This window comes from Cygnus atratus, chromosome 2, assembly GCF_013377495.2.
Source record: "Cygnus atratus isolate AKBS03 ecotype Queensland, Australia chromosome 2, CAtr_DNAZoo_HiC_assembly, whole genome shotgun sequence".
NCBI lineage: Eukaryota > Metazoa > Chordata > Aves > Anseriformes > Anatidae > Cygnus > Cygnus atratus.
This window is the reverse complement of record NC_066363.1, coordinates 142057082-142069618: the sequence shown is the minus strand read 5'-3', so window position 1 is coordinate 142069618 and position 12537 is coordinate 142057082. Positions and strand designations below refer to the sequence as shown.

Below are 12537 nucleotides of genomic sequence, written 5' to 3'. Positions count from 1 at the left end.
ACAGAAACTGAAATTCAAAATCCCTTTCAGGGTGAGTAAAAACAAGTAGTGTTTCAAAACCAATCTTTCAACACTGGCTGCCTCAACAATTTCATGAAAGTCTTCCTAAAAAGACCCTGAAAATAAAGACCAAAACTGTTTTAGATATAAATCAGAACACAGAAACACATTTATTTAAACAGTAAGTCTGCTTGTTTTTGTTTAAACAGACAGTTATATGCTACAAATGCTTTCTTTTGGGACACAAAAGAAAGGGAAGTTCAGTGGGTTCACAACAAGTTCAATGAGTTGTGCTGTGTTTTCCAGTGTACTCCATTTTACCATACACATATGAAAAATGAGATCAACTTGTCTAGTTCTGCCTACTTTCAAATTGCCCTTCTCCCAGTTACATCCTCTAGTCTGACCCCTTGTATATTACAGGCCATTAAATTTCACCCAAATGACACCACATGAAGCTCAAAGACTTCATGTGGTGTCTTGCTGTCTGAGGCAGAACAAGGCACTAGAAGAGTAATTCCCATGAAGGACCTGAACTTTTGAAAATATCTTTCTTTTTACTTTGAATGAGCTCAATGTTGTTGGCTTTCAGGGCACAAGACAAGCCCACGATTTTTTCTCATTCGTTTGTGAAGGACGTATGAAAAAATTATTAAAATTTGACTGCAAAGCATTTTTTTTTTTGCCTTTTTCAGTTCCTGCCTTTAAAGGAGCAGCTAAGGTCATGGTATTTTTTTTTTTGGGTGGTGGTGGTGATGGTGGTGATGGTGGTGTAATTTTTTATTAAGAATTCTAAGCAAGCTCATTTTATCTGAATTGCTACTTGTATAATTCAAATAAATTTGCATACAAAATTACTAACACCAAATGCCCATTACCAATATTTATATTAAAACCACTGAATAATTTGAATTAGAAAGGGCCTTTGGAGGTCACCTGTGCTAAATCCCCACTCGTCACAGAGCCAGAAGGTGGTTCACGCCATATCACAATATTTCTGAGCATCTCCAAAGAAGGAAATAATACTGCTTCTCTGTGCCATGTGTCCCAAAGTGTTCACCATCTTCATTGTCACAAGCTTTTTTCCTAATGCTGGAAATTGGAATTTCCTCTGTTGCTGCGTATGTCTATCGCAGTTGTCCGCTGATGCACTTCTACAAGTCTGTCTCTACTTTCTTTATAACTTCCCACTACACATTACATATGCAGTCAGAGATTTGAAGATCGCAGTAAGATCTCCTCTTCACCTTCTAAGGACTTAAACACGTATCTCTCGGCCTTTCTGTATACATTATGAAGTCCAGCTCCTTATTCATCTTGGTGGCCATCTGCTGGGCTTGCTCCAATAAGGCAATGACTTTGTCAGCAAGGATAGCCAGCATGACATATAATATGATGTGTGTGACAGGGCATTTTACCTCAAAACTTTCAAGAAACAATATAATTGGAGAGGTTTTTAATAAACAAACACACTCTGTACAATATGGCAACTTCAGTATTATTCTTGACACGTAGCCCATGCCAGAGTAGCTGTAAATATTTTCATGGCTATTGGAAGAGACACGATCTGTCTAAACAAAAGTCACACATTATAGAAGGTGGGTGGAGGTGGTTTCTTCCCAGCAGTCTGTTTCTTGATACTCTGCAAGTCTAAGCTATGAAGTTCAGAATATCCTATAACTGTCCAAAGAGCTATCTGGAAGAAATACCCAGGAAAAAAACTTAAGGTTTGAGAGAAAAGTCAACTGGAAAACTTACCAATGCCAAATCATCTCGACTGCAGTCCAGGGCAGCAATCATCACCTGTTCATATATTATCCAAACTGGACATAAAAGAGATATGAAATTTAGATAATTGTTGTTGTGTTTTGTTGTTTTTGTTTTTTAAGGTTATGGGAAACACCTACAGTGTAAATAAGGTTAACGAATTCTGTCTGTTTATCTTTCCCCTACTACTCCTGTGGATCACTACTGAAACAGGGACATTTAAAGAAACTGCTGGAATTAATTAAAATGCATTTAAGCAGCTTTATTGCTTTCAGTAACATAAAGTACCTTTTGACATCTTGAAAGGCAAAAAAGCTCTAATCCTCTGCTATTCCTAACATTATAGCTGCAATCTTTTAAATAGATCCCATTAGGACATGCTCTCTGATCAGACCTGGAGAATAGCCATTTCTGTCTAGAATGAAAACAATTTTTTCTTAACTGCCAAAAGTCCTATAAATACTGTCTTCTTCCTGGAGTTGAAAAATGTCTCTAAATCAATGACAGATTATATTAGTTCTGTTCTAGGCCTACTGAGTTCTTGAATGTATAGAACTTAATACAGCTACAGAAACGATAGAAAAGTCATGCTATGGCAGAAGGAAATATGTAACATAGGTGCTGCAATTACTGACTGCATTAAGTTGCCTGTAACCTTTCTTCCTCGCTGGAACTATCTGTAAGACATATATTCTCTTTTTACTATATAACATATATAATTTTTTCATGAATGTAAAAATACATACATACGGACAAAATACAGATAACATATATACAGATTTAAATTTTGTGTTAAGTTAAAAAAAATCAAAATACAAGAGTACATTTATAGCTTATGAACAGCTCTCCTCATTAGAACAAACCTCTGCTTTGATACTCTATCCCTAATACATGTCAATGTCAAATATTTCACAAAAGAACATTTGTAGTAAGAAGTTTAAATAACCATTTCAGCGGTAGGTATGTGTTTTTCTAATGTGTATTAAAACTTTATTACTTAAGCTTAATAAAAATTAATACAAAGCCAAGGGTTTTACTCTTCTACTTTGAAATCTAGCTCTGTAACTTTGGTCTACTGATTGTCCATGTGAATCCCTACTTTTCACGAAAATTATGAAGTCAGTGATAAAACCCTCGCCCTTTAGGCTCAATATTCATTTAACTATTTTTATTTTTAAATCTCTTCAGTAATGATAAAATATTTTTTTTTCTTTTCCAATTACACTGGATGCCTTCTGCCTGAGGACGCAAGTTACAATGATATTGAAATAAACCTACCCTACCGCATTTACTATTTTGCCTTCTGTATGCATTCTGGAATTAAGCACTGTAATATCCAGGGGTTTTTTTGAAAATACTTTAAGCAACAAGATATCCATCATATATAACTCAATCACCTTTCATAGCTATCCAATAAAGAATTCTATGTGAGCTGTAGGTCTCGTTGCTACTGCTGGTTTGTTTTTTAAACTGCACAAAGTTGCCATTCTGACAGTACTTTTTTTAAAAAAAAAAAAAGCAACCCAATTACATAAATAACTTTCAGATACTTTTATGCATTTGTTGAGAAACTTAGAAATACTGCAGCTACTTAACCTAATGAATCCTGAATGTCAGGTTTATGAAACAACGAGATACGTACATCATGAAAAGGTCATATTCAACACTGACAAGAAAGGAATGACAAGTAGTGACTTTGCTTGTGTTACTTAGGACAGGGGTTCAGCAGGGCACTGGTAAGATCTGAGAGGAATACCAAAATCCTCAATAACCCCTCAATAAACTACAATTCTCATAAATTATTAACAACATTGTAATGAGAAAGTAAAACCAAAGTTAGTCTTCATTTTTCTTCTATAGCAGAGGGACACGATGACAATTCTTCTGCAGGTGACTGTATTAAGCCCCTCCTGCCGCCTACCAGCAAGTGCATTTCTCACAGTTACAGTGTAAGACAAGTACAGAACATTGTCTTCAGGTACTGAACCTCCAAACACACTTCATGCTTCACTGCTATGCAGTCTTTTACATGATATATATAATACATGATTGATTCTTTGGGTAGATTATCCACATATTTTTATCTAAAGCGTATAACATTGGCCGTGGCTAAGTTCCTGAGAAGTGAAAGAGCTTCACAACAGAATTACTGCCCAGAGGTTCTGCATGGCAGAACCAGAGCAAACTACTGACATGAAAGTAATCCTACCTGTAGGAGGTAGGCCAAACAAAGCCAACACCAAAAAATGCCTCACTTAATAAATTAATGAAGCAAAACGTTTTTTCTGAAATAACTATGTGAATTCTGGAACACTGCAGTTAGGTATCCAAAACTAAAGTTAACTTACTACAGCTGAACAAAGTTATTAGAATATTATAGCTTATATTAGTAAATACATTGTATTATTGTGGCTGCAAAAATCCACTAGGTTCTATACAACAGCAATTAAGAAAAATTCAAGAACTAAAATAAAAATGTATTAAAAGAAAGTCTATATAAAATTATCTGAACTATAAAGAAGGGAAAATGAAGAAAAAAGAATGAGCATTAAAATAAAAACCTGCCTGTGTGACACTTTGTTATACTTTGTTTTATATTATGCTTATAGTACAGAGTGCTATTGTACAGCTGTGACATGTTTCCAAACAACTCTTTTGCAGTACGAAACATCACATGCCAAGTTTCTGTCTCCTCCTGTCTATGAAGTTAGTATAAGGCAGTTAAAATAATGTGAAAATAATAATTGCACGCATAGTGAAAATCTAGAGTTAATCTTCAACTATAAAATCACAAACATAATGATATAATAAAAATGGCCTTAGTATTAATTTCTGCAGTTTGTATGACTTGATTAAGGAATAGTTTTCTCTGTTATAAAATTATCCTTTTAGACGTTTGCTGTGCTGTTGAAGAACAGAAAATCAGTCAAATGACAGCTACATAGAAGAATTACGTTACTTCACATAATGGTCTAACTAATAGTATAGCAAACTAAGTGTTCTAGCAGGTAATTTTTCCATCTGTTTTCACTGCACCCCATATTTGGGAAACAAAATCTCGGAATTTTGGCAACCTGATATAATAAAAAGTTAATATATATTTTACCAACACCAGCAGATACACAAAGGCAACACGGAGGTATAATACAGAGTCTGAAAAGAGAAAAACAAAAGCAGACAAATGCATAAAATCTAAAAGCAATGGATGCTGTAAAAAATAATGTTTCCTTACTGTCATCTCCAAGCTTAGAGGCATATTCATTAATTAACTCTTCTCCAACATCCACTATCTGTTCACTGTTTCGGTAGTTTTCTTCCCTCCATTTTCTCATTTTATCACGCATATCTGAGGGTAAAGAGGAAAAGAAATCAGAAGAAAATATTGCAATTTCCAGGTAGTAATGGAATTTGAAATTTATTTCTTGAAAATACGCATATGAAGAACGGTTTAGAGAGCAATAGATCTAAAAAAGTGACTTCCACTATTAGAAGAAAACTACAAGAGAACAGGTAGATGTACTAGACCTCTGGAACTGTACCTCAAACCTTGCTTATGCTGTAATATAAATAATCAATTGAACTTCTAAGTTTGCAGACTATTTAGTTAATAAAATATGCACTAGAAAAAAATACAAACACACACACAAAACTGACCCCCTGGTTATCCAATAAATATTATAATTTAATGGACGTTACTCAGTGTTAGGAAACACAAGATTCAGGAGTTTTCTTCCAAGTACTATTACACTTACATTTACACACCATAACCAAAATTGCACTTCTGCTCCATATACTTTCACTTGAAGAAAGAATGAGAAAAACGATGAGAACTCAATCACTGCTCATTTTTATCAGCATAGCAAAAATGTTATAAAATTCTATTCCAAAGAATCTGCACGCTCGTACCAATGGGAGCTGCAAGACAGACGTGGGAACAAAGTGTTTCTATGCCAGGGAAGTGCTCAGAGGTGAAAACTCTCATTGCTCATCTAGATAAGATAAAGGCAGTTTCCTTTAGCTTTAGGATTTTTGTACTCTTGGAACTGGAAGCAAACGTTAACCATGAACAGGATCTCCGAGTCCACAGGCATACTCAAGGTCATCCACAGAGCACCACCCAGCCTAGGTTTTATTCATCCTTTGGATGAGAAAATTGCTAAGAATGACTTTGTGCACGTATTTACACTTCTATACATGTATGTGTCCCATACACAAGAACACATTCTGGGGGCACTCAAGGAAAACAGTTTTTACTATTAAGTATCGGTTTTACTCGTAGGAAGGTAACACGAAAACCACTGCCAGTATTTTATTTAACTTTACAACAGCTGGAAAAACAAACACAATGGTAGATCTAAACACTGACAGCTTTTCTTGCACTTCAAAACACACAGTTAACATAACTGACAGCTAAAAATTCAGCACTGACTTTTCTTCCATCTACCTGAAGTCATCTCGGATCACTCATAACACTGTTATTCTGGTACATTTTGTGTTTTGAAACTTGACCAAAACCACCACAGGGTTATGTTTCACATGCATGAGCAAAGTTAAACTGTTCTAGACACATAATGGTCCCTGGAAATTCAAAGTTAGACAGCAAGAATGTGAGAGAACACGAACAGTCACAAAACCTGACAAGCTACACGCATAAAAGCAGATAAGCCATCTGATTCCTAACTACACATGTACTTGGAAATTATCGATGCCTCCATTCCAGTGCAGTTCCAAATTGAATAGTGTCTAAATTATGTACTAATAGAATGTACATCTACCATTCCTCAACCAGTTACTGAATTTACCACAATGGAAAAAAAAAAGAGCATAGTATATCAGATGATGACTGAAAAAATGAAGTAAAACTAGATGTTCTCATTCATGTGAATCCATCAAAAGGCTCATTAGTTTTAGAAGTACTGAATTCTAAATTAAAGGTAGAAGAAAATACTGAAAAATATAATAAAACTTATCAGGACTTTTTAGAATGTTGTCAATTTTTTAATACGAAAGCTTTCAAAAGAGTCAGGCAATAATAATTTCAGTCTTGGAGGCAAAGGTACACACGGTACGTAATACAGGGTTGGACAACAGCACTCTGGGATTAAGAAATGTCTAGCTTTAATTACAATTACTCCTCTGTCATGTATGCGGGTTGGTCTTGAGCAACTAATGAACCTGGTTTAGGCTCTCTCTAAGTCAGCAAGCTCTGCCTATATGAACCAAAACATTTTAAGTTCAAAGAAAGAAGCACACTTGCCGTGAAATCTGTTGTTCCCTAAAAACGTGCACACAGTCTAAAGGAAGCCAAAGGAAGTAACCATTATTTTATTTTTGTTTCTGTTAAGGTGTCAGTTAATTTGGCCAGATACTAAGTAATCCTTCTATAAGGACTCATACTTTGTTTAGTTGGACCAAAGGTTTCAAGTCCTCAGTATGGAAGACCTGGTCCTTACCCCAGTGCCTGACCCAGAGCTCCCACTTGCAGGAAGAAGCAAAGGAAATTCAAGCGGGCAGTGCTGGTGCTGCCTTCAACTGCAGCGACTCAAAGCAGCCTCAACTCAGATCTCAAGATCTCACCTTTGCCTGCTGTAATCACGTAAATTCATACATAAAATCCAGAGTAAACTGATCTGTCCTTTGGTTATGACAAAAATTAGGAATACGTAAAAGCAAGCAAACACACCATGGAACACACACATACAAAATTCATCATCATTTAATTGCACGCAGATGAAAACAGAGATAAAATGGTAGGCTGATTTCTATTTCTGAGAGTCTTTCCATACAAAGTAAATGTGAATTCAGAATCTAAGTCATAGCAAGGGAGCAATGTCGTCATCTCAAGTGGATGCTTCTAATGACCAGAGATGATAAAGTCAAAGTGTTCAGTTCTAAAATTAATTTGGTATTTTCTTTGTTAGATACAATGTTCCCCAATACATTCATTTGCAAGAAAATGGCCTCACGTACAGGCAGTAAAATTTCATTTTATAAAGCATTTAGGTGATATTTTAAAAAATTACAAAGAATCACTTGAAAAAAGTCTCACATGAACCTGTAACAAAACCTCTTAATGTACCTCCACTTTAGCAATTTTTAATACCGAAAATAGTAACACTACACTTAAGCAACAGTCACCAGAAGAACTACTCAAAAGATTGCAAAATACTCTTTTAGCTTGTTTCCAATTTATATTAAAAGAAATGTAGTTTAAAGCATAAACCAGCTCTCTTTTTTCCCCCCTCTTGTTTTTGGTATTCGGTGAAGAATGATGGACTGACTGCAACAAGAGCTGCCCTGAGAGCACGTCAGGGTCTCCAGAGAGGACTTCTGTGCAACAAAACCAGCTTCTAAAACAACTTTACATGGGTGTATTTTTCTGAAAACTCCCACTCATGGGCCAAATTCATCTTTACTGTGTTACTGAAATCATGCTGAACATTTATGAACGGTCTCCACCAAGTTGTATCTGGCTTAAGAGGGCTTACAGAAGGCGGCTGCACATCACCAGTTAGCACTGACATGCTAACCTACAGCATCAGGCTGCTCTGCCAGGCCTGCAGTTCTTGGCTCCCTGCCACTCCATGGAGTTTCTAATTCTTGTACATGAAAAGGAGACAGGAACGATAATGCCATTTTCCATGGGATAATTAGCAACAATGACCAAAAAAAAAAAAAAAAAGCTATTACTTCAGCCTCAAATAAATAAGCTGTAAAATACATATGACGCATGCCCACATTGCACTTACCTAAAGTACAATTTAATCACTGTTGAACACCCAACTTTGCCACAAAGAACACAAGTGAAAAATGAAGCAAGGTACACAATGTAATTCACATGCCTCACATTCATTCTTCTCTAACCCCCTAATCCCTGTTTCATCTCCGAGCAACATGTAATTAAAGCCATCCTGTTTAAGAAGGACTTATAATATATGAAGGACACTTTTCAGATAAATACCAACCATAAACCTGGTTGCAAAATCAGGCACTTTGTTCGGGTTCTTACTTAGGGACTAGGTCACAACACTACCGGGATCATCCCATGAATGAAAAACCTCTTTGTACTGGGGATCTGTTGAAATACACATGGAGTAGAGAGAAAGCCTTCTTCTCTGAGAAGAGTCTTTGTGCAGTCTGTTGCAAGAATTTGTTCGCTTGTTAAGAGGTGCAAAATCAAGTAAGAAAGAGGAAAAAACCACCACCATTTCACAGAATCATCTAGGTTGGAAGAGACCTCCAAGAGGACCTAGTCCAGCCTCTGACCTAACACTAACAAGTCCTCCACTAAACCATATCACTAAGCTCTAAATCTAAACGTCTTTTAAAGACCTCCAGGGGTGGTGACTCAAACATGTGCTTCTGAAACAGACGTAGACCCTTGTACCAACACAGGTCTTCCAGGTCAAGATGCTCAAAAGGCTTGAGCATCCTATACCCGACCTGCAGTCTGACTTGGAAGACTCCTCTGGAGATATCCAAAGCCCGCCTGGATGCCATCCTGTGCGATGTGCTCTAGGTGATCCTGCTTGGCAGGGGAGTTGGACTAGATGATCTTCAGAGGTCCCTTCCAACCTCGGCCATTCTGTGATTCTGTGACCTTTACATTAAAGCCACGTTGACTCTGTAATACCCTCAGCCAAAACAAGGCAAGGCTACTTACAGAGAACATGTGTATAGCCAGTGCACATTACTGGTCTGCAAAACATCCTACTTCTCTTCCCAATCACTGACACTTTAAAAATGAGAGGAAAAAATATAAACATCTGATTTTATATTTGAAACAGTTTATATTCAGGCAAAGGAAAAACGGAAAATGTTATTTTCACAAGCTGTTTTCAGAGCAACTTTTGGGAAATCCTAACAATAAAGCTAGTAATACTCCACACAATTTTCCTTCCCATGCAGTGGCCTCCCCACGAGTTTCTATTTCAGTTGAGCTTCACAACTGTTATTACCTTCTCACAAGACACATGAAAGAACTGGCAAGCCATCTTTTTCCAAAGTGCTAACTAGCCTAAGGACATCAAGGTAATGCAAGTGAGCATCAAAGAGAAAACTAGCTACAAACAAACCACCATGCATGCTGGCAAGGAAGTCCTCTTTTTCATCCTTAAGCATTTCTTTTCTATACCAGACAAAATATTTTCTGAGATTAGTGCAATTTGACATGAAAACTAAACATTTCAAATTCCATTTTGTTTTACTTTGCAGTCTTCTAGAAAAAGGTGCTGGCTACTGACATCTGCTAAAATACATCCCATGCAGCGTTCCTCCTCTTTCCCCACTCTACAAAACCAACCCAACCAATAATCTGTGCTGAGAATTATTGTTAACTTTTTTCCCCCAGTTGCTCCATTAGTTTTTCATAGATTAACAATAAACAAACAAACAAAAAAGATCACACTGCTTCTCCCTAACAATGCATTATCTTCTCTACCATATAATATTTGCAACTCATTGGACTACTTAGCTAAAGGTTATTCCTTTATGGACAAAACTGTATAGAAGGATTAACTTTTTCCTGATGGGAGACTAACGGGCTCCAGTGCTATATGGACTTGCATTTGAACATGTGCTGCTTATGAGATGAGCCACTCACAATTTAAGGTAAACCATAATAACTACTGCCATAAAAAATCATTACGATCAAATGGATAGCAGAGCTATAAAAATCTGTGAAGCAGGCTTTTCAAAGACTTGACGTTCATCTTCAAGATCTAGCAAAATATGAGATAATTTTCAGGCATTCAAGCCAATAGTGGGTTTCTTAGATTTAAAGGCTCTTGCCGTTTTATCCTAAACCCTGACTTAAACTAATTTACCACTTCTGAGGCTTTGACTAAAAGAAAAAGGGTTGACCACAGGTACAACAGCAAATTGATCAAGTATTGACATACTTTGTCGCAACAGGTTTAGGGCAATGGAAGAAACGGAGCAGCCTTTTCTTTCAAATTGAACCACCGGCTTCCCCCTCGCACAAACAAGGGCAGAGCAATTGAGAAAAAAAAAATCCGTTTCTGGCCAACAGCGGTCACATCCACCAGGAACTTTGGAAGGAGAACAACCTGAGCAGCAGTTGCAATGGTTCAGAGCTGCAGCTCCTTGTAGAAGAGCTTAGGACAATGCACCAAAAGAAGCCCGTGTGTAGCCTGATGGCCAGGAACAAAATTATTTTTTTCTGAACTGCTCTTACCAAACTGATAATGGCCATGAAGCATAGCTTAAAATATGGTAGGGAAATAAAGTTTAGCTGGTGTTTATAGAATTTTTGAATAACATGAGTGGTGAGGAACATGTCGTGGGAAGAGACAGTGGCACCAGCCAGCAGGGCCTGGATCCAGCGACCTGTGCCTCAGGTTGCACCACCAACAGCCTGACTGGTATCCTGCTGTGATCTGCAGCGCCCTGGGCCAGCAGAGCTTAAACACAAACCTGAACGAGTAATTAAATTTGGTTAGAGCTCAAAAAATAAAAAAAGCGAACTGACACGAACTGCTGACCCGGTTCAGTTGTTGTTTATTTTCTTGCAGGCGCACGAGGGGGAAACAGCAGCGATGCCCCCCAGGGGAGCAGGGGGTCCTTCAAGCACAGGGGGGACCCGCGACCCCCTCAGGCGTGCCCGGCCACCGGGGCCAGCACGTCCCGCGGGGACACCCCGGCCCCTCGCGGCTCCCCCCCGGTGCTGCCGTGCTCCAAGCCGGCCCCCCGAGGGATGCCGAGATCCTCCTCCTCCGGCCACAACGCCCCCTGCCAGAGCTGCTCCGGTCTCCCGAGCCACCCGCCCCCGGCTCCCGGTTCGCGGCGGTACCTTCCCAGGTCACGTCGTACATCTCCGAGACCTTCGCCATCTTGGCGGCCGCCCCGTGACGCGGCGCCGTGACGGCCCCGGCCCTCATTGGCGGCGATGGCGGCGGCCGCCCGCGGTGGGGCGAGGCCGGGCGGGGCGAGGGGGCGGCCGCCGGCGGGACCCCGCCTGAGGGACGGCGCTGAGGGGTTGCTGCTCGCCCGAGCATCCCACCAAGGGTCGCGAGGAGGCTGTACGGCGATCCGCCGAAGAGCCATTCTCGGCAGAGAATTAATAAAAAGAGGGCGCTTGGCCTCTCGTGGTTTTGGTGTTTGTCTTTTTTTTCTTCCCCTCCGCCATTTGGCCGTGTGTCCTCCCCCAGGGCCGTGTACTGAGGAGCTGCCAGATGCCACTAGAGCCACCGTGTCTCACAGAAACACGGCGAACAGCTCTGCTATCCCTGGCCACTGTTAACACGGCTTCCATGCAGGCCCGCCAGGCAAATGGAGTGACCAGCTCATCCAGGCTTCTTCATCAAGGCACCAAAATCCATGGGTCAGCCCCAGATGTCACCAATCCTACTGTCCCACAAGCTCAAACATAAAGCCATACTGAGCTAGATCAAAGGCCCACCCAATCTTGTTTCCTGCAATGTCCAAAGCTGATGCTAAGGAAAATTACAGGACAGAGCAACTGTAAAGCAGTGCTCCCCTGGTCTCAGCAAATGTTAGCCTGGGACATCCTGAATCAGATGCCATTACTGTCTGTAAATAAACTTGTATCATTTTTTAATCTGTAGATGCTTTCAACATCCGGTTCAGGTGGCACAAAGCTTTACAATTTAAACACATGCTGCAGGAGGAGGCACCCGCTTTTGTTTGCTTTAAGCTTATTAACTACTAGTTCGTTTCATGCTCCCAGGGCTGGTTTTGGAGAAGACAATGAATGGTGGATTTCTGTTCATTCCTCAAACCACTTGCTGT

At 39.3% G+C, this 12537-nt stretch overlaps 1 protein-coding gene across 1 annotated transcript in view; it reads right to left on the bottom strand.

Annotated features, from left to right (window-relative positions):
• The window catches only part of EMC2 (ER membrane protein complex subunit 2), a 42738-nt gene extending 31034 nt beyond the window's left edge, over positions 1-11704 (bottom strand). The window contains exons 1-3 of the mRNA XM_035546321.2: positions 11579-11704; positions 5000-5113; positions 1759-1823 (exon numbers count right to left, since the gene is read on the bottom strand). Coding sequence (XP_035402214.1) covers positions 1759-1823; positions 5000-5113; positions 11579-11666 — 267 coding nt within the window. The 5' untranslated portion in view covers positions 11667-11704. The remainder of the gene's footprint in view (positions 1-1758; positions 1824-4999; positions 5114-11578) is intronic.
• Positions 11705-12537: the final 833 nt, after the last annotated feature.